Raw genomic sequence first — 19,283 nt, 5'->3', positions numbered from 1 at the left:
TCCCTTATCTCACCAGATTGCCGTACCGTTAACGTGACTCCCCACTCCGCCCTCACACCTCGCAGGCGCCGACGTAAAGAAGAACGTCCACCTCTTCAACCGGGCACAAACCTCGGCCGCCCTCTCCAGATCCAGCATCTCTCCAATCGGACACCCCCACAGGGCCAACAAATACTCATGCAACAGGTATTTCTCTGGCGTGGGCCACCTCTCGAACGCCGGCTGATCTCCTCCCACGGCGGCAAACCAGCAGTCATGCAACCAATCGATCATCTCCTCGCTCTGCTCGACTCCCACCAACTTCTGCTCTCCCCCCTCCCGCAGCGCGAACCGCCGATTCGCCTCGTCACTCCGCGCATAGTAATCCTGGGTCCACCCGGTCCTAATCAAAAAGATATCTCCCGGCTTCACATCCCCACCCTGACTCTCCGGCCTGATGTCCAGCCCCTGACTCTCGCCACACCTGCGCAACTCGTCCAGAGTAATGGCATGGCTCGTCGCCGTGTCATACTTGATCCCCTTCCCCTCCGCGTACCTCCTATAATCCAACAGGATCGCGCGACCCGCAAACCCGCGCCCCTCACTCCACCAATGCGTGCTATTCTTCAAGTTATCCTCCCCTTTCCCCGCCGGTTCCTCGTCCCCTTTGGGTCCCCGGAAATCCCCCGCCTTGCCCCCGTTGTAGAAGGTTTGCGTCGGCATGTGCGCCACGTGCCGGAAGCCGTCCCATTGCGTGCCGCTCTGCGTGTTGAGCGTGTATTCGTCGTCGTAGGCGACGCCCTCATGGATGGCTTTGATGCGGTGCTCGAAGACGCGGCGCCCGAAGGCGGGTTGTGCGGGGACGTGCAGCGGGAGGTCGAGGCGGGCGGACTCGCCTGTCACGATGCTTGCCTTGGCGGCGGCGGCGATGCGGGTGGGCGTCAGGAGGTTGAGGCGGCCGAGGTTGTCGGACGGGCCCCACACCCAGCAGGCGCCTTCGGGGGCGCCGGGAAGGAGCGGGACGTCGGCGCGGCGGGGGAAGGTGGTGCTGTTGGGATCGAACTGTACGGGAACGGGGGGTTCAGTGGGTGGCTGGAGTGGTGATGGGGCCGGGAGAGATGAGGTGGGTGTGAACAGGCTTTGTCACGGGTAGGCTTGAACGACTGGTTCTGGACTTTCGAGTGGACAATGATGCACAAGGCAGCTGGCATGGTCCCTGTGTTCCAACTTGCGAAGGGAAGGGTTCACTTACAGGGATCTCAGGGCCAGCCATGGTGGTCAAGCCGGTCAGAGAGCCGGCGAGTTGGGAGAGACGGCGGAGTGGCTTCGTGATGTTGTCGGTCATGATGAAGCTGTTCACGGAGGGGTGCTATATGTGTCTTTGAGAACTTGGACAGATGCTTTGGAATAGCTCTGATATCCTCGGTACCGAAGGTTACCCCGACAATTGGAGGTTGAAGTGTCAGTGTGTCAAGCTAACAGACGAGAAGCTTGAAGGCTAGGCCGTGGAGCTGGTTGTCCCTGTGGAATCTAGAACCTACTACTCTTGCAACCGTGTCGTACATTGCGTAGGAGGTCTTTACTGCCCGCTGATCGGCTAGTTGGACGGACTGGTGTCTCCGAAAGCTGCCTCGGTATACATCATTGAAGAGGGGTGCATGGACGGCAGTGCCGACCGAGGAAGCGTACCCCCGCGCTGGCAGGGGTTGTGCAGCGGCAACGGATGGAGGCTGGTTTTACTGTAGTGAGTCAGTAAGTTTGCATGCTCGTCTTCCTGAGAGGTGTGCATTTACTGGCTTGTAATTGCCAAGACTAGACGGTGCTCTACACTTGCATAACCTGGTCTTCATGGGGAAAGTGATCTCGTGGGCGATTCCGGACATGCGGATGTCTGGAGAGTTATGATTACTCTGTGCGACTGATTGAAATTATAAGTCTATGCCCCGTATCTGAGTATCGGTACCGAGTCGGCTTTCCGACTTTGTTCATTCGAGATCTGAACCATTCATTGCCGAAAGGTTCCTCTAGGCAGTACCGTACTTGGTCAATTGCGGAGCGCCTTCGGAAGGTGGGAAGCTGAACTTGGTCTGAACAAAGACTTTCTGCATGCCCTCTTCACGCTCATCGTATCTCTTGTAGACCTCTTCCAGTTCCTCGAGAAGGACGCGGTGGCTGACCATTTTCAGAGGTTCTATCGAACCGTCTTGGATCTTCTTGAGCAGTTCCTCCCAGTAAAGATGCACTGGTGCTTGACCATTTCCGATGAGGCGGATGCCACGCTCCATAAGCGAGCCGATGGCGAAATGGTTCATCTATTCATAATTAGTGGTGAACCAAAGAGGGAGGTGCTGGGACGTACAAAGCCAACGTAAACGCCAGTCACACCCACACGGCCGAAGTTCTTGACGCTGGCAATCATTTCGTTGATGATTTCGCTGGTGTCAGTCTCAGCTCCGAGCAAGAGTTCGAAATAGTGACCCCAGCCCTCTGAGAGACTTGATCAGCATTGATTCAAGTAGTGTTTTGGGGGGGGGGGCGGCTTACTCGCATACTCGCCGGCAACGCACTCGAGACCGACATCCGGGCCGCCATGCTCCATCTTCTTGAGCTGGCTCGTGATAGTCTCACCCTTTGGTAGGTCTGTAAAATTGAGCGTCTCAGTCTTGGGAATCTTGCTCTTGACATAGTCTAGTCTCCAAGAGCCGGCGCCACCATCAATCAGAATGACCCGCTTCGCACCGCACATGAAAGCGAAGTCAACGCACATCTGACCAATGGGCCCAGCACCCCAGACTGCCACGACATCGCCCTCTTTGACGCCAGTGTCAACGACGCAGTTCCAGCTTGTAGCCAGAACGTCACTGAGGTAAAGGGCTTTCTCATCCGGCACACCCTCTGGAATATGTAGGAGGTTGACATCGCCGTATGCGACTCTTACGTACTCGGCCTGGCCGCCGGCATAGCCCCCTGTGAAATGAGAATATCCAAGCATACCGGCTGTCCGGCCGCCATACATGACGTTCTCAATGGTGTTGTCGTTTGTCTTCTCACACTGACTGCTGAGTTTCTTCTTGCAGTACATGCAACTTCCGCATGCAATCTGGAAACTGCACACCACTCGGTCGCCCGCCTTGACCTTTTTGACGGCAGGGCCGACCGAGTCAACAACACCGCAGAACTCATGGCCGAGGATATCACCCTTTTGCAGTTCGACAACAGTGCCGTGGAGAAGGTGGAGATCAGAGCCGCATACCGTCGAACCGGTGACCTTGACGATAACGTCGGTGTCTTCGATTTTGGCAGGCTTGAACGTCTCGATAACTTTGACTGAATTCTTGCCATTCCATACCAGCGCTTTCATCTTCTCACCACTCGGGTCGGCGTACTTGCCAGGATCTTTGGACGGGTTCGTGAGGTTCTGTTCGGTGGTGGCCTCGCCGCCATGGCCGATGACCTTTTCAACGAGCGCAGCAGCCTGAGAGAGAGCCATTTTGAAGTGTCTTTTCGGAGTAATGTGTAGACTAGTATTCAGTGACTTACCACCGGGTTATTCTGTGCACAGCAGAAGCATAAGTAGTCCGGACAGCAAATTATTTCTTCCAGCTGCCGACAACATCAACACGAATGTGACGTGGTGTTTCCTCGCCAAACAGTTTGATGGCCATCATGATGAGGTCACTATCGTACATGCGGCTCCGGCACTTAGCATTAGCCACATGAATTTGCGGTGGGACTCGAGCATTGTCATCGCAAGTTCCGGCGACAGTCGCGCACGGAAATGCATTGCGACCAATCACCGGGTGCCATGACTCGCAGCCCCAGCGTGCCTTTAGCCACGTGTGAGCGATCAGATAAGCTAACAAGCTGCTCGGCAGATGAACATGTAAGGATCGCAAGGAGATCAATTCGCCAACGACAATGGCATGGGGGACCTGCGATATCAGAACCAGGTGGTCGAGGCGGGTGGGGGGTGGGGGTCAAGCCGCGCAGTAGGTGGCAGCCTCTAAGTAACATCCCGCTGCGTCGAGGTCTCAAGCCTTACTTTGTGCAACCACGTTATTTCGGGGGTTCACTGTACATGCCCCCGAGCGGGAAAGTCTCAGATGCAGCAACCCGGGAGCGCGCATTGATGCTTGATATTATTGTTTTGGGCTCCCGCTTGGCTCGGCCCTGCTCGTCGTGGCATGGGGGGTTCCAAGGCATCGCCGGCGGCTGGTCTGAGAATCCGACACGGCAACTTCGCCTTGTCTTAACTATTGAACCGTGCCGTGGCTCGCCAACCACTCCCCTGTTTAGGCGGACGAGATTCTTCCCCGCGATCTAGGCCGTCCCCGTATTCCAGGGTTCTGGCGCCTCCTCGTAGGCTTGCCCTTCTCGGGAATCCGGGCGCAAATCAAAGCCCATGGGACCCCTCCTGAAATTGGAGCGCACGCTTGGCAAGCCGGACTGCCAATTTCATCCGCTCTTCAGTTGCGATCGTCGCGATCTGACAGCGTCGCATTTCTTGCCATCAGACGACCCACCCAGCAGTTTGTCCTTCCGTCTAACTTGCTCTCAATCGACGACGACCACTTCACCTTGGGCTATGATTGCGCTGCGCTGCGCTGCGCCGTGGACTCGAGAACTTGCGCAGACGACATCTTGGGAACGAAGTGGCTCCTAGCTGCCTTGCGATTAACCATGTGAGAAAGCTCCAACGCACTTCTCGAGGTCGATAATGGAATCCGACTCGTCGCCTACAGCATCATCCAGCAGTCCGTCGTCTGCCGGAGCAGGCATCACTGGTGGTTATGAGGGCAATTCGCTAGCACTTAAGGTCTGCATTGCTTTCTTCCTAAGTTTGGCCATTTACAACGTTCTGGAATTGCTGGTCTTGATATTTGGCACTTTCCAAAAGTAAGTAAGCTCCGGTCGACTTCGCCTTCTCGACTGATTATGGCAGGTTTCGCGGTTTATATTTCTGGTCTCTGGTCGTCTCTGGCGTTGGTATCATTCCTTACGCACTTGGCTTCTTGTTCAAATACTTCAACATCTTGACTGGCAGCGCAAGATGGGCTTCGGTTTTCCTCCTGAGCATCGGATGGTACCCCATGGTCACCGGCCAAGCCATAGTTCTCTGGTCAAGGCTGCATCTCGTCGTCCACGGAGGGCGAGGCGACAAGATCCTCCTCTGGACCAAGTGGATGATCATCGTCAATGCTATTTGTTTGCACATTCCAACCACGGTCTTGACCTTTGGCTCCAACGCAAACATACAAACCTTTATCGATGGATATAACGTCATGGAAAAGCTTCAAATGTGCGGCTTCTTCGTCCAAGAGGTCGTTCTTTCGTCCATCTACATCATCGAAACCGTCAAGATCCTCCGGTCTTCCGTGCAGCGCAATACAAGAAGACTCATGTATCAACTGATTGCTATCAACGTACTGATCATCATTATGGATCTTGGTCTCCTGGGCCTGGAAGCTGCATCTCTGTACATTCTCGAAACAATCTTCAAAGGCTTCCTATACTCACTCAAGCTCAAGCTCGAATTTGCCATCCTCTCAAAACTGGTCCAGTTTGTGGGGAGGGGCGACGCCGGAACCCGACAAAGAAGCGAGACCATCAATTACTTTCGTGAAGATGAATTTGGGCCACCAGATGCCGAAAAGTCTAGCGGCTCAAGCACAGCCCGCCAGAATAACCTCGATGTTCCGGATTTCGTTGACCTGTCTCGCGTCAAGACAGACATGACGCATGCGTCTCCAGCTGCCGGTAGGACGAGTTCTGTTGCTCGTCATGGCGTCACAGAATTCGATCTCGATCTGGCTCGTCTTGAGCACGTCGAAACCGTCTCCTCGATGCACAGCAGGAAGCCCAATGGCGATATTGAGCAGAACACTTGAAGTCTCATTCTCGATCCGGGGATCTGGGTACGGCATCTGTTAGCGGCCTCATTCAACTTCTAACCTGGGCCTCGCCAAATCAATGCAGAGTATTCGAAGACTCTAGGTTCCCATCTAGGGGCTTGAGTACTGCTGCAAACCTATATCATATCTACCTCGTCTGGACCTCCGACACTCATCATCGCATCGCGAGAGAGGAATGAGGGCCTGCTTACTTCACCGTGAATAAGCTGCGTCCGGAGATACTATCCACGGCGCTGGTCAATTTATTCACAGTAAAGGTGATAGCACTCTTGGAGCCATGCCATTGTGGATGTGGTGAGGTCGTAGATTGAGTGTGTAACTGCCTGTATGCTAAGGCCACATCTACCATCATTTCTTGGCTGTTCTGCCACGTTCTTCGTCACTGTCATGAGCTCCAGAAAGGGAGCAGGATTTTACAGACTACATCACCACTGCAACACGCGTTTGACACGGCACCACTAGCTTCTTTCTGCCTGCAACAGCTCGCGAATTCACGAACGACCAAGATAACTGAGCCTTACAGCAAGCATTCTCTCTCAGTATGACTAGCCACAATCGCCCACTGGCTATACACATTGGCCACAAACGCCCCCACGAGGCTTGGAACGCGTCTGACGATGAAATCGAGGTTCCTCCTTCAAGCAAGCGCGCTCGTTTCTCGAACGATGCCCTCGCTAAGACACCAAGCGATCAAGCGCTATCATCAACATTTTCAGAAACGCCCCCCTTCCCCGAGTCAGTTCAAACACCTTGATGACCACGACGACAAGGAGCCTGTTGAAGATCTCGGGCCCCAGGACAACCGAGTAGACTCAGAGAATTTAACGAAGGTGGCCGAGGGGTTCTACTCCTACGATTTCATTATTACAAGACTTCCCTCCATACCCTGCATCATCCGCAACATGTTCCTCCCTGAAATTCCGCGCGGCATTTGGGCAGGCTTGCGAGTATTTGGACTTGTTCGTCCTGGCTCCGAAAACGCAGCAATCGACAACGACGATCGCCAAGCGCTAGACGGGCTGAGCAGATTTACGCCACCGCTATCCCTCGCTGATAACTGGGAAAATGATTTTGTACCGGCGAAGAAGGAGGACGATGGTCACGAGCAAGAACTGCTCGATGATCCCGATTCGGACGACGAACACCACTGATTGGCTTTGGTACGGCTGGCTGACGACACGATGGAGAACCTGTTGGCCCATCGCGAAGCGGACGGCTTCCCGATACCCCAACTCCCGGGCCCCGTCACAGACGCCCATGCTTGGAAACCATCGACTGATGATGCGATCGAGCCTTTCCAATGCGAAGACGATGAGATCCTTGACGAACCCGATGCTTCGCATGCGATTGACTCCGATGCTGTCGCTGACCACCCGATCACGATCTCGCCTGGCATGCTCGCATCGATCGATGCTCAGCATAGCGAGGCCTAGAGTGGACGCGCTCGCAGTCATGCATCGCTCAACTACTGCCGAGGACCGAGAGGGCGATGAAGACCGCGCCAATGGAGCTATTCACTACTACAACTGGTCGCCAGGGCAAAGTCGAAGGTCTAATGGCGCGCCAGGTCTGGAGCGCAGTAGTCAGCCGATGGCACAGAAACCGCAGCGCGATTGCTTGCACATCAAATTGAAGACGGAGCTGAGACGGAGACACGGGAGCTGCCTGGTGTAACATAAGTCGCACCATCCCGTACTGAGTTGATATCGATGTACAAAGATGCAGACCTACATATAGGTATCTGACTAACAATTCGTACTTTCGCACAATGCCCCAGTTAGATTTCCAAGCATCCTCATCTCCATTACTACTCTCCCGGAAGTGTGTATACCATGCTTCCCTGGTAGTGACAGTGTAGTCTTCCCCCTAACCACGACCGTCTACTGGTCACCCGAATCGCAGACCGTACACGCTGAAGGCACATAAAGGGCGCCAGCAGTTCCTTGAACTGCATATTCTCCGGCCTGCTACGTACCGCCCGGCTGGTTTCTACAGTAGAGTGGCAAGCAACCTTCGCCTCTGCATACAGCCAAGTATGTAACGAATTGATGACGGACGCGAGCATGCAGCCTTACATGACTTGCCGTGAGGCTGGAAACTGCAGATAGTCGTTGGATTCTGCCTCGAGTGTATGTGTTCGCGTCCTGCTACATCGCGCTCATTGGCGGCGCGTGCCATTGCATTGAGGTCGCTCCGAACGCTCGCGGTTTCGAGATCTCGGTCTTTGTGCAGGGCGTGGGAGTGACCACAAGCGGCGTCGGCGATCACCAGTCAAAAAGTTGGCATCAGCATGATCTAGACGTGTGTGTACCCAGGCACCCTCTCAGCAAGGTACCCTACCCAATGGCGGGCTTAGAGACCGATGACTCATATCTGACTCATTCGGCAGCCTCGTCTCCATAGGCAGCTGCATATCCTCAGCCTTGCCAAGCAGGCACCCACCCCCCCAAACCTATAAATCTGCCCTCCCTCTTTCCCACTCTCCCCTTCTTTCTCTTCTTCACAACCGAGTGCAGGGGTTTTACGCGTGCAAGTGAGGATTCGTCCGATGCCGTGTTATTGCTAGTTGAAAACTACATAACCTTGACCGATCCAGTTGGTCTTTCGAGATCTTGACTGGTAATTTTTTAATTTCTGTTATGATGCGTAAACGCTTTTCATCACTGCTGCTTTGGCTGCCTCCCTTGAGGGGCTGAAGGGCTTTGGGGAAGAGAGAGAAGTTGAAGTCTTGTTGGTTATGGTCAATTGAAATACATACAGGGGCCCAGTGTATATTGATCACTACTGCTGTATGTCAGGCGACTGAGCACAAATTTGAGAAGGTCGAGGCGGATGCAGATGGCGGAGGGTGGATGTCAAGGCGACAGCAGATCCGTGTGTCGCTGTCGTGTCCGTTGCCGCTCTCGCAACTCACTGAAGCAATATATGGATGGATGGCGTTCCACAGTCATCTTCAACCGCTTTCGTCAGCCACCAAACAACACTCTCCTCAGACACGATGCGTAAACCACGAAGAAAGCTCAAAACTCGAATCTTCATCTCCGCCATCCAAGCCCCTATAACGCCGACACGCCACGTCCAACATCTTCGAGTCACCAAGTAGCCGCCACCGACATCCAGTCAAAAGTTCTCATCGCCTGACTGCGGGAACGACAGCCTAGCATCCCTCTCCCACGCAGTTACCAACCACTCATCCATCTTTTACACGTCGACTTCAATTCTCCACCCCGAAGAAAGCCTCGAGTCAGTCTGACTCCTCACCCTCAGCTCGAGCACTAGCTCAAGTCTCCACTAGACACGAACAAAACAGTACCAACGAGCCACAGCAAACCTCACCACCGGCGGTGACGGCGACGGTGGCGGCAGATGATCGCATACAAGGCACACTCAGACGCAGCGCTAATCGCTGAAGACCGAATGGCTTGCTTTACGTGGCGAGGGCTCAAATGCCGTCGTGGGCAGCTGGACAGCCGCTACTGAAGCTTCATCGTGTCCAAAGACGGGCTCCGTCCTCGAGACCTATGCGACTCTCACGTGAACTCGAGATCAGAGGAAGTCAAAGATGCCGAAATTTCCTTCTGCGAGCCGAGCGATGACAGGGTAGAATGAAAGATGAAGACCGCCCGTGTCACGAAGGAAAAGCCCACAGCCGTGAAGGTAGTCTGCAGCAGCACCACTCCATAGCTTCAACGGGCGTCATGATACACGCCGCATACAACGTAGCGGCCGCAGTCAAAGACATAATTCCAAAGCCATGCCCTGTTGTCCAGAAGACCAGAACTCCGAGCGCAGAAGCCCTTTGTTGTTCAGCCTCTTCAAGTGACTGATCAACGACCCGAAAGACGCGCCACCGTCCCCCCAGTTCCCCAGGGACGCGTCGTCGAACGCACTGCCCGCCTGCCGGCTCACTTCCTCGACACATATGCCGAGACACCCTCTCTGCTCCATTTCGAGACCTCGACTGCGCAGCCCATATCCCGCAGAAAACATATGTTCGTAACGATGCCCTTGACTGCGGCCTTGGTTTTGAGAGATCTGGTCATTGCTTCCGACAGGTGAAGGATGCGTGCATGCATGATCAGAAAAATTGTAGGAAAAAGTGTCCAAAGGATGACGAGGTTTATAGCCGGAAAGGATTGATTGGTGCGTTGGGGACAGAGCAAGTTCGGTAACACAGCGACAGGAGAATGCAAGGATTGAATATTGAAGCTGATGTTATTCCCCTTTTTGCTCGGGGGTTATCCTAAATTGCTTTATCACTGCGTGAATCCCGTGACCCGTCCGGTATCACGACTCCGTAAACCCGACCGACCCTAGCCTTTGTCACATAGAAGATCTCAATCCGAGAAATGGTATCCATAAGAAGACAGGCACTTGTTACTCCCTCAATGTGCAGCGTATTCCATCTTTCACTATTGATGAGCCCCGCTCACAGGACGGTGCTGTTTCTCCCGTTGAAAAATGTGTAAATCCCCTATGTGTAACTCCAAACACCTAGCCGAGCGATCGATCTGCTTGATGAGGTATTTCGTTAGTCACGTTCAAATCAATAACTGCGCAACTTTCAAGCCTCGAGAACCATTCGCTCGAGAGTAGAAGTAATCACCCTTGTCCGTGTCCTCTTCCTCGGTGGTGTCGGCTTCGATGAAGCCATGCGACCTGACCGACTCCGCGCGCATAGGCATATCTGGTCTGGCTCCCAACTTCATCGCATAGTCATCATTGAATGTACGACTCGATGACCGCTTCGTTGATGTGGTTTCGGAGGCAGGATAGTAGCGGGACGGTGCGGAAGGCGCTGTGCTAGTGCTGGCCGATATGGGAGGAAGAGTCAAGGGCTCTTGTGGTGGTGGCGCTTGTCGAACAGGTGACGGTGGTTGGTAGTAGCCACCAGTGTACCTGGAGTAGGGCGATGCGTGGTATGAAGATGGACCATGCTCCCAACCCTTGAGAGTTGGTGGCGGCATGGCAGCCATGTGAGGGGCTGTCGGTGTAGTGGGGCTAGCTTGATGCAGGCTCGTGACTGATGGCGCCCGGCTGATGGTTGGGCGGTGATACAGGCTCTCCATTGAGGCCCGACGCATGCTATCCATGGCAGCGTAATGACCATCCATGCTGTTCCGGCTGTCCGCCCGGCGATGCCCAGCCATATAAAGGTCAGGTGTGTGGCGACTGTGATCAACATCTGGTTTCTCATCGGCCGTGCGTTTCCGTTGTCTGATTTCCCGGCGGATGCGTACTCTGCAACCTTGTTCCGCAACAACTTTGGATAGGTCGGTGCTCTGACTGAGGCCCGGGAACTTCTTGGCGCTGAAAACCTGGAAGGGTGTTGACTGGACTTCCATTCGGTTGGCCATGCTTTCATGGAGAATTGGTTGCCCACCAGACGTCTCCGCTCCCTTGAATGGTCTATCGAGATCGGCGTCGCTGGCGTGCTTGACTTGCTCGAAAAGGGAGAACTTGAGTCTGTACCAACCCTCGTGTCGAACGCTAAGATCAGGGAAGATGAAGTAGCCAGCTCGATTAGGACGCTCGAGGTAGGCTGTGCTAGCAACGCAGACACCGGTGAGGACCGGCAGGCAAGGAGGGGCTGGTGCCATTTTTCCGTTGGCGATAGGGCGGGCAACTTCAAGCGAAGCGTAGAGCATGAAGCCCGAGTCGTAGCTCATTGTGACATCTTCGCCTTTGGCAATGTCGAAGATGTTTAGAGACACGACAGGAGGTGGGTCGACTGGGCGCCGATCTGCAGACGCTGTTCACAGTTAGTCAGAAGGACGCATCTAGGATCGTTGTGTACTTACATCTTGGTCCTGAGCCGCAAGCACGAGCCTTGGCAGGTTCCTGGATGACATGGAGAACGTATCTGAGTTGACGGCCGCCCACTGTGGTGCGGACGACCTCCGAAATGGTCTCGTTCTCGACTTTCAACATCATGAACTTTTTCTCCTCGATCCAGTAGAATGCAGCCCGCTGTCCTAGGAAAAGTATTTCAGACTGACCCGGGACCCAGAGTGGTAGCGGTAAAGATGAAGTAGGCTTCTGCCGAGGAAAGGGAACGATTGGTTTCGGTTCGATAGGCACAGCACTAGCAAGCGAGGGAAGACGAGGCCTGCAAGGTGAATCACTATTGCTGCTGTTAGCATCGTTGGACTGGATGTCACTCGCCACGAGAGGATTGATTTGGGCCATGGCCGGCCAAGTTGGGATCCGAGGGTAAGGGAAAGAATAGAGAAATGGGACATGCAGAATGATGTGTGCGGCTCGTTTAAACCACTGTGCTGGAAGACATATGTCTGCCCAGCTGGGGGTTGCCTGGTACCAGCCAAGTTTGGCAGCGGCGGAAGAGCCTCCGTCGGTAGTTTCCATCGAACCAAAGAATAACATTGTGAAAAGGGAAAGGACACTTCACTAACCTCCACTATCAAGTCCCTACTGGACAGGTTGTATGTGTTGATGTAGACAGCAAAAACTCTGGGGGTTGCGGCTCTGCAACGGTGGGATGGTGGTGTTGATCTGTTCCTTGGATATTCGCTGCAGGTCTTTGGTACACTGAGGGGTTGGCTTCTTGTTTGGCGCAACTGTAATCCAACTCAGGCTGTTTGTTTCACACAACGACAGTGTTCGGTGTGTTTTGGAAGGAAATTCGAGGTAGAGGATGATGGTTGGTCGAAAGGAATCCGGGAGAGTGGTAACCGTTGTCACAGGTGGAGAGTTCCGGACAAAGAACCAGCAAGTTTAGGCGCAGGGCACGCTCGGCACAGCCAGCTTCAGGGCGAGAGTGACCCTACTGACAATTTTCGAAGGAAGATATCGACGGCGACGACAGACGACGACGACTTCGCAGGTAGAAGTGATGTGAGGTGAGGGCAGGTGTAGGAAGGCGGGAAAGCCAGGAGTTCAAGAGGGACGACTAATGGACAAGCGAAAGCGAAACCTCTGGCAATTGAGGTTTGGCGGTTTGGTCTGCGCGAGCCCGGGAGTGCACCGGTGGGGCGGCAGGCCCGTGTCCAGTGGGCGGCCTGGAGGAAGCTTCAGCGATAGCCCCAGATCCAACCGGGGCTTGCCCTCCACCTTGAGTCTAGAGCGTACCCACCATCCACGCCCCGTCTCTCTCGGTACGGAGGGATCACCAGGAGCTTAGAGGGCCAGCCATGCCTTTCTGATGCTTAGCTGATTCCCTAGGTCTGGGGATAGTCGCCCTCCACCAGCGAGCTGGGTGGGAAATGCTCCATACCTGCGGCCTAGGGTGTCGGGATCCCTGGCCCATCCCCAGCGTCTAAGGGCTGCCAGGCTCGGGCACCATGTGCTTTTCTGGCATGGGCGAACCATGTTCGCTTAGCCCATCAATGCTGCATTTGCCTCCTGCGCGAGTCATGCGTCCCAGACATTCCTGGCTGTGCATGGCTTTCAAACACGAACTGTGCAAGAGTCAAGACCCGACGCCATGGCTTCCAAGCGAGATCATGTACGGGCTACCGAGAGCAAGTCTGAGACTACGCTGACGATGAACCTCAACAGGGGGCTGATACTACAACCACTGCCTTGGAATGCGATGCCAGTTTTGGGGCACGCGAATGCACGCTCGCCACAAGTTGAGTTTGAGAAGTGCGAGTCGAATGCGATACGCCCAGTCTCGTACGCCCCTGCCCCCCAAACGGGATACACCATCTCGTGTGTGCAACATGTCATCTGTCATGTCGCCCGTAGCCATTGGTCGTGCCTTTGATGGTCCTCGTGTGTGGCACCTTGACGACCCCATATGACAGTTTCCTGTTTTGCTCACCGCCAACATGTGCGCGACCAAAGTCCGGGACGATGCTGGGAACCGCTGGAACCGGCTGGGGATCGAATGTCATGTCTAACAAAAGCACGGATCCGCCTCTGTAAGACTGGAGAGTTGCCGGAAGTCACGCACAGACGACAACATCGTATCATCATGTTCGGTCCTGCCACGGGAAGCTTCGCACATTTAGTAAGGAGTACTGACTCTAGCTCAATGGTGTCTGACTCACAGAAGCGAAGCTTAGCCTGAATGGCCCAATGGAAACCTGAAAAGCATCTTGGCAATGACTCGGAGTTGCGCCTGCGCTGCCTGCACGATTCATTCGCCTCTTCTTAGCTGCAACGCACGTTCTCTGTTCCAGACTCAACACTCTCATCCGATCATCCTATGCGATCAACGTTCATGCAGCCCTTTGTGATCAGAATTTTATCGTCCCAGCACCAATGCAGGAACACCACGGATAGCGCTTAAACGAGCAAAAAATCTGCTGCACCTACTTGGTAGGACCCTATAGCATGTTCACTGAAGCGTGGCCATTTTCCTCCTGACTCGCGGATTCGTGTTGGTGGTACCCCGTGGTTGTTCCCGGTGTGCCCCGAAGCTCCGCCGAACACTGCTGAACTGAACTCTACATTCCAGAAGGCTGAGGACCGAGATTCGTTTCAGCTCGCTTAGAGACTTATTGGCCACAGAAATCCCCGACGACTTCCTCACGTCACTGAATCAGCCCGGTTCAGCACCCGTTGAAAAACTCGAGAGCGGCCTGTCTCCCAACGACAGTCGCTCTCTTTGCCTCCCCTGCTTCCCTTTCCAGCGACAGCTTCTAGGCTAAGAACAACGGTGGATATCAGACCACAATTCTCCGCCTGGAGGCTGCGCAGCTGTATCTCTGCAAGAAACCTTATATTCACGCACCACCTACTGATTTTCAGGTTTGTACGGCGTGGTCTAACATTGGAGGCTCTTGCACCCGCTACACACCCTCATCAGACCTCGTCTCAACCTGCGAAAATCCATGACGCGGGATTGACATCCGTCGTACGTGATTGGCGGCCTAGGTGTATCACCGACAATTCGGTCTGCTGCAAGCCCTGCTCTAAGCGAACCACAGTCGTGCAAAAGCCGTCGTGCTCTTTCGCGCTACCATCAGCTCGGCGCCGCTCCGGCAAATGATGCATCGATGATATGCCACTGGGTGCGCCGTAGGCTCACAAGAGTGTGCTCGCTCACCACAGCCAAAGTCACCACTTCGGCGCCCGCGATCACTTACTTCGATTGAGGTCAAATCGTTGATGCTGATACCAGCCTCACGCCTGTTACCCTCAGCCTCATCTATCCACTCCTCAGTGACGGTGGAAATGCTAACTTCAGTGGCCGATCGATACGAATCGATACTTTCTGATGGCACTCTCATGGCGATGTATTCAATCTCTAATACCTTCGAGGGACAAGTGTCACTAATCTTCAGGTGCCAAGTTTGCCTATAGACAGCGAAAATGCGCAGCATAATCTCGGCAATCCCATACACTAGGCACCGTTTTCCCAGACGTTGTTGGGGCTCTTGCGGCTGAGGCCAGGTTCCCCGTTCATGGGTGTCGACGATGGGTTCAACGTGCGACAAGTCCTTATTCATGGATGTTTTCCCCGAGGCAACGGTCAGTGTTCCGTCCACCCATCTGTGGGCCCACTCCACAACCAAGATCACTGCGCTCTGAATGACAATCATATGGGTGCTTCGAGTCTGGCCAACCAAGGGCCCACCCTGTCTGATGTCAAGGTGACGTCGCAGATGTACTTCTGCTTGAGCTTTCAGGGTTTGCTGAACTTCGGGAAGTCACACTCCCACTCCCCGCAACTCAAAGTACTACACCCTCTGCTTCGCTAAACCTCGACCAGCGGATCCGGGTGACAGCACACCACACCTCTGGGATTAGCATGACCGTTTGAACTCCATATTGAACAAGTTACCGAGTCATGAATAATTCAGAGCAGAAGGGCTTTCCTATCCTCCTTTCAATTCTCTATTCTGGAGCGAAACGGTCTCCAGTTGTGAAGCAGGTGCGCTGAAATGATGCCCCGTTGCGGGTGGGTGTGAGCATAAGGTCTGTTCTGGTTGGGCGTTGAAGGTCAAGTCATGCTACACTCCTCAACACCGTAATGATGCAACCACAACGCCATAGGCACCCGTTCCCGCCGGAAGCCAACCTTACGACTGCGGTCGTCGACGTCCCGGGCCTTGGCGTTACCTACCTTGACTCTGCCGCAGCCAACCGAGATCAGAGCCAAGTTGCGAAGCGGATCCGCTTAGACGTCTCGAGGAGGGCTTCTCAGGCCCAGGGAAACGGGATCATGTTCCGTCGTCAGGCCTCTGACTCGTGGGAAGGATAAGAGAGGTGTGTCGACTATCATGATGTCTGGGTACGACTGTGCAGCGAAAGTCTCTGGTAGCTTCCACTTCATTGGGAGTTCGGGAAACAGAATTCGTCAGGAGCACAGCTGTTGTCATGGAGCAGGCCCAGACCCAGGGACAGGCGATGTGACTGCTGCCATGGAGTCGGCACTCATGCCTACCGGCAGACAGACCTTCGTATATTCGAATAGAAGCAAGATAATAACGAAATTTTACATTAGGTGCATGCGTACCACGTCAAACAGTCTCTGTCGTACGAACGACCGTGTCCCAATGTCCTGGTCATTACTATCACCTTCCACCATGTGCCATATGAGGCAAACAATCTCTACGAGTGTTTGTACACCATTCGCGAGCAGCGGAGGTAAGAGTCTATCTCCTGGCAATGACGTAGGCCCCGCAATGGTGACTCGACGTGACTCGACGAGACTCGACTTTTGGTATGCAGATGCGCCATTGTCTCGCCGTGCTACGAGTGTATAAGCCGCTATCAGACTAGATCTGTGGTCTCTGTGAGCTATTCAGCAGCAGACACGCACGGGCAGAATCTCGCGGGGCCAGCCAACATGTTCAAGAAGAAACCCCAGGTCAAGAATCTGTCGCCCCTCCGATCCTCAGACCGCCGAAAACTCGCAGACCAAATCATCGCAGATTATGGCGTGTCTGTCCCGAGTGCGTCTGAGACTGGCGGGGATGTTGCCCTGGGCCCTACTCTGACCTCCATTCGCGCATCACTCCTCCCCGAGAGTTGTCTGTCCGCTCGCTTCACGACGCATTCTGGGCCTAACGCCACTCTCGTGTCTGGCACCGTCTATGTTGGAGCGCATCCTAGTCAAGAGGAAAGGATACTGTGGCTACAATATGGCAAAGAATCCACTATGTTTCCCACTGTGTATACACTCTGGCAGAATCCTGGCCTAGTCCCCCTTTTGCATACCCCGGACTTCGTAATTGAGAAGTTGCGCACCGGAGCAGACCTCATGACCCCTGGACTTGCTGGTGGGCCCCCTTGGCCTGAGAAGGCGATACCAGGTGCCGTTGTGTCAGTAGCTAGTGTTCAGAAGGACACTGTTCCCGTCTGGGTAGGAACCTGCAAGATTGACATCAGCTCTCTTGGGCGTGTGCAGGGCATGAAGGGTGCCGCAGTCCAAGGTTTGCACTGGGCAGGCGATGAGATCTACAATTGGAGCCAAACTAGCAGTGGTGGTAGGGCCGTCCCTGACACTGTTGAAGGGTGGCATGGCGTTGCATCCAAGCTCGTCGATGACCTCGAGGACCTGGATGTAGACGACGATGAAGACGGTGCGCAGGAGGATGGTGGGGTTTCCTTGAAGGAGGAACCAGCAACTACCAATGGCCATGCTAGAGACGCCGATCAAGACCATGACTTGAGTGAGGAGGAATTCGAGCACGAGCCTACTACCAAAGAAGTCGATCAAGCCTTTCACGAAGCCTTCCTCTATGCCATCTACAAGGCGAAGAACAGTGGTGCTCCTCCACCCCGTTATGGCCTCGATTTCCCTATTCAACCTACCTCTTTGATACAGAATTTGGTCCAGCCCTATCTCCGCCGCCAGTCGCCACATTACAATATCAAAAAGACGAGCTGGAAAAACACCAAGAAATTCATTAAACAACTCGACAAAGAAGTCCTCGTGAAGTCCAAGGACCGCAACGGCGGTGAGACTGTTATTCTCGACATCGATTTCGATGATCAGCAAGTAAAACAATTCGTTCCCTACCGGCTTCCCAAGCCTAAGCCAACCTCCTCATCCGCCATAACCACAAATACTGCCAATGGCGACTCGGGCTTTCAAGACCTTCAAATCGTCACCATCTACAAACCGTCTCCCAAGATCACGCCTACTCTTTTTCCCAGCCCTGGCACCTTCTACACGGCCTCTCAGATTCAGAACCACCTGAAAGCCTACGTTGCGTCTGAGCCGGACCTTACCAAAGGAACCTCCTCGCCGGCACACCTACGTCTCAACCCCTTTCTCGCTAATACGGTTCTGCCCTCACATCATCAGCCTGAAATCACCCGCAACGCTCTCAACCGCCACCTCTTCGACACGCCCACCCTCCTGTCACCATACTACATTCTCCTCACCAGTCCCGCCGCACTTGCCGCATACAATCCGGCCGATCCGACCGCCGTGTTAGCATCGCACAAGCCGCGCGCCTACCCACCACCCAGCGTGCTGATTACGCTGGAGAAGCGCACGGGCTCCAAAACGGTCACACGCGTCAGCGGCCTGGAGCCCTTTGGCATCAATCCTACCACGCTAGGACCGGAGCTGCAGAGAAAGGCAGCGGGGTCGGCGTCCGTGGGCCAGTTGGTTGGCGGCAAGCCTGGCACGCTTGAGATTACGGTCCAGGGCGATCAGCGTGATGTTGTTAAACATGAGGTGTTCAAGCGTGGTGTTAAGTCTGAGTGGGTAAAAGTGGAGGATAAGGCGAATAAGAAGAAGGGCGGCAAGTCGTGAGCCTTTGCGCGGCATGTCCGACAGTGCCTCTGGTCTCGGCGGCGAGATAAGCCAGCTTAGCGTTGGGCAGTCACGACGCAACCGGACAGCGATACTGATGCTCGTAGTCGCGGCAACGGCAACATCAGCGCCTAGTGCGAAGCAGCTGCTTGAGTAAAGACCGCAATCCTACTCTCCTGGTGTTCAAGAAGGCAAGGTCACGCTGATTCCAGTGACGAGCGTGCAGCTCGTCTGCATGAGGAGACCTCTTACTTCTCATCTACCTTCACGACAACGCTCTAGTGGCCTATGAGCGCCTCGTGTGTTTCCGACACGAAGGTGGCGTAGCGTACACAACAGGGCGCGGCAGACGACGCGGCAGGATCAACTGGGTACCGTCTTGTCAGTCCAGCCGCGCTGCGTGACTACCATTTCGGTACGGCATGGCGCGAACTACAGCCATAGGTACAAGATTTTGGATCTATCGGTCCCGAAAGAGACCTACGGGGTGGGTGGCATCCAGCTTCTATGCAGCGACGATACGTCGTTCCCCAGACAGTAGATCTTGTGTCAAGCAAGACCATGCCGATGAATCATTCTCTGATGTGATCGTTCGCTTCATGCCTCTCACAACGTCCTCGAGCCTCTGCGAATGGCATCGCTCTGTTTCGAGCATGATATCAGCCCGTAGCAGCCATCCTGTTCGCGCCATTCCACTCGTGTCTCCGCGAGCC

The 19,283-nt window shown here is 54.4% G+C and overlaps 5 protein-coding genes across 5 annotated transcripts; 2 read left to right on the top strand and 3 right to left on the bottom strand.

Moving 5' to 3' along the window:
* Positions 1-9: 9 nt before the first annotated feature.
* Positions 10-1,324, bottom strand: HMPREF1541_10306 (uncharacterized protein; the record flags this gene model as incomplete). Its single annotated transcript, XM_008714977.1, has 2 exons — positions 10-1,041; positions 1,232-1,324. 2 exons carry the CDS (start codon positions 1,322-1,324, stop codon positions 10-12), a joined length of 1,125 nt encoding a protein of 374 aa, XP_008713199.1.
* Positions 1,325-2,003: 679 nt separating this feature from the next.
* Positions 2,004-3,469, bottom strand: HMPREF1541_10305 (uncharacterized protein; the record flags this gene model as incomplete). The annotated part of the gene is made up of 3 exons (XM_008714976.1): positions 2,004-2,291; positions 2,339-2,466; positions 2,524-3,469. 3 exons carry the CDS (start codon positions 3,467-3,469, stop codon positions 2,004-2,006), a joined length of 1,362 nt encoding a protein of 453 aa, XP_008713198.1.
* A 1,227-nt stretch (positions 3,470-4,696) lies between these two features.
* On the top strand, positions 4,697-5,867 carry HMPREF1541_10304 (uncharacterized protein; the record flags this gene model as incomplete). Its single annotated transcript, XM_008714975.1, has 2 exons — positions 4,697-4,875; positions 4,922-5,867. The coding sequence occupies 2 exons, from the start codon at positions 4,697-4,699 to the stop codon at positions 5,865-5,867; spliced, it is 1,125 nt and encodes a 374-aa protein (XP_008713197.1).
* A 4,565-nt stretch (positions 5,868-10,432) lies between these two features.
* On the bottom strand, positions 10,433-11,822 carry HMPREF1541_10303 (uncharacterized protein; the record flags this gene model as incomplete). The annotated part of the gene is made up of 2 exons (XM_008714974.1): positions 10,433-11,643; positions 11,693-11,822. 2 exons carry the CDS (start codon positions 11,820-11,822, stop codon positions 10,433-10,435), a joined length of 1,341 nt encoding a protein of 446 aa, XP_008713196.1.
* Positions 11,823-16,650: 4,828 nt separating this feature from the next.
* Positions 16,651-18,570, top strand: HMPREF1541_10302 (uncharacterized protein; the record flags this gene model as incomplete). Its single annotated transcript, XM_008714973.1, has 1 exon — positions 16,651-18,570. One exon carries the CDS (start codon positions 16,651-16,653, stop codon positions 18,568-18,570), a length of 1,920 nt encoding a protein of 639 aa, XP_008713195.1.
* Between the last annotated feature and the right edge of the window lie 713 nt (positions 18,571-19,283).

Source organism: Cyphellophora europaea (genome assembly GCF_000365145.1).
Source record: "Cyphellophora europaea CBS 101466 unplaced genomic scaffold supercont1.12, whole genome shotgun sequence".
NCBI classification, from domain to species: domain Eukaryota; kingdom Fungi; phylum Ascomycota; class Eurotiomycetes; order Chaetothyriales; family Cyphellophoraceae; genus Cyphellophora; species Cyphellophora europaea.
The sequence above is the reverse complement of the archived record's forward strand: the minus strand, read 5'-3'. Positions and strand labels throughout refer to the sequence as shown.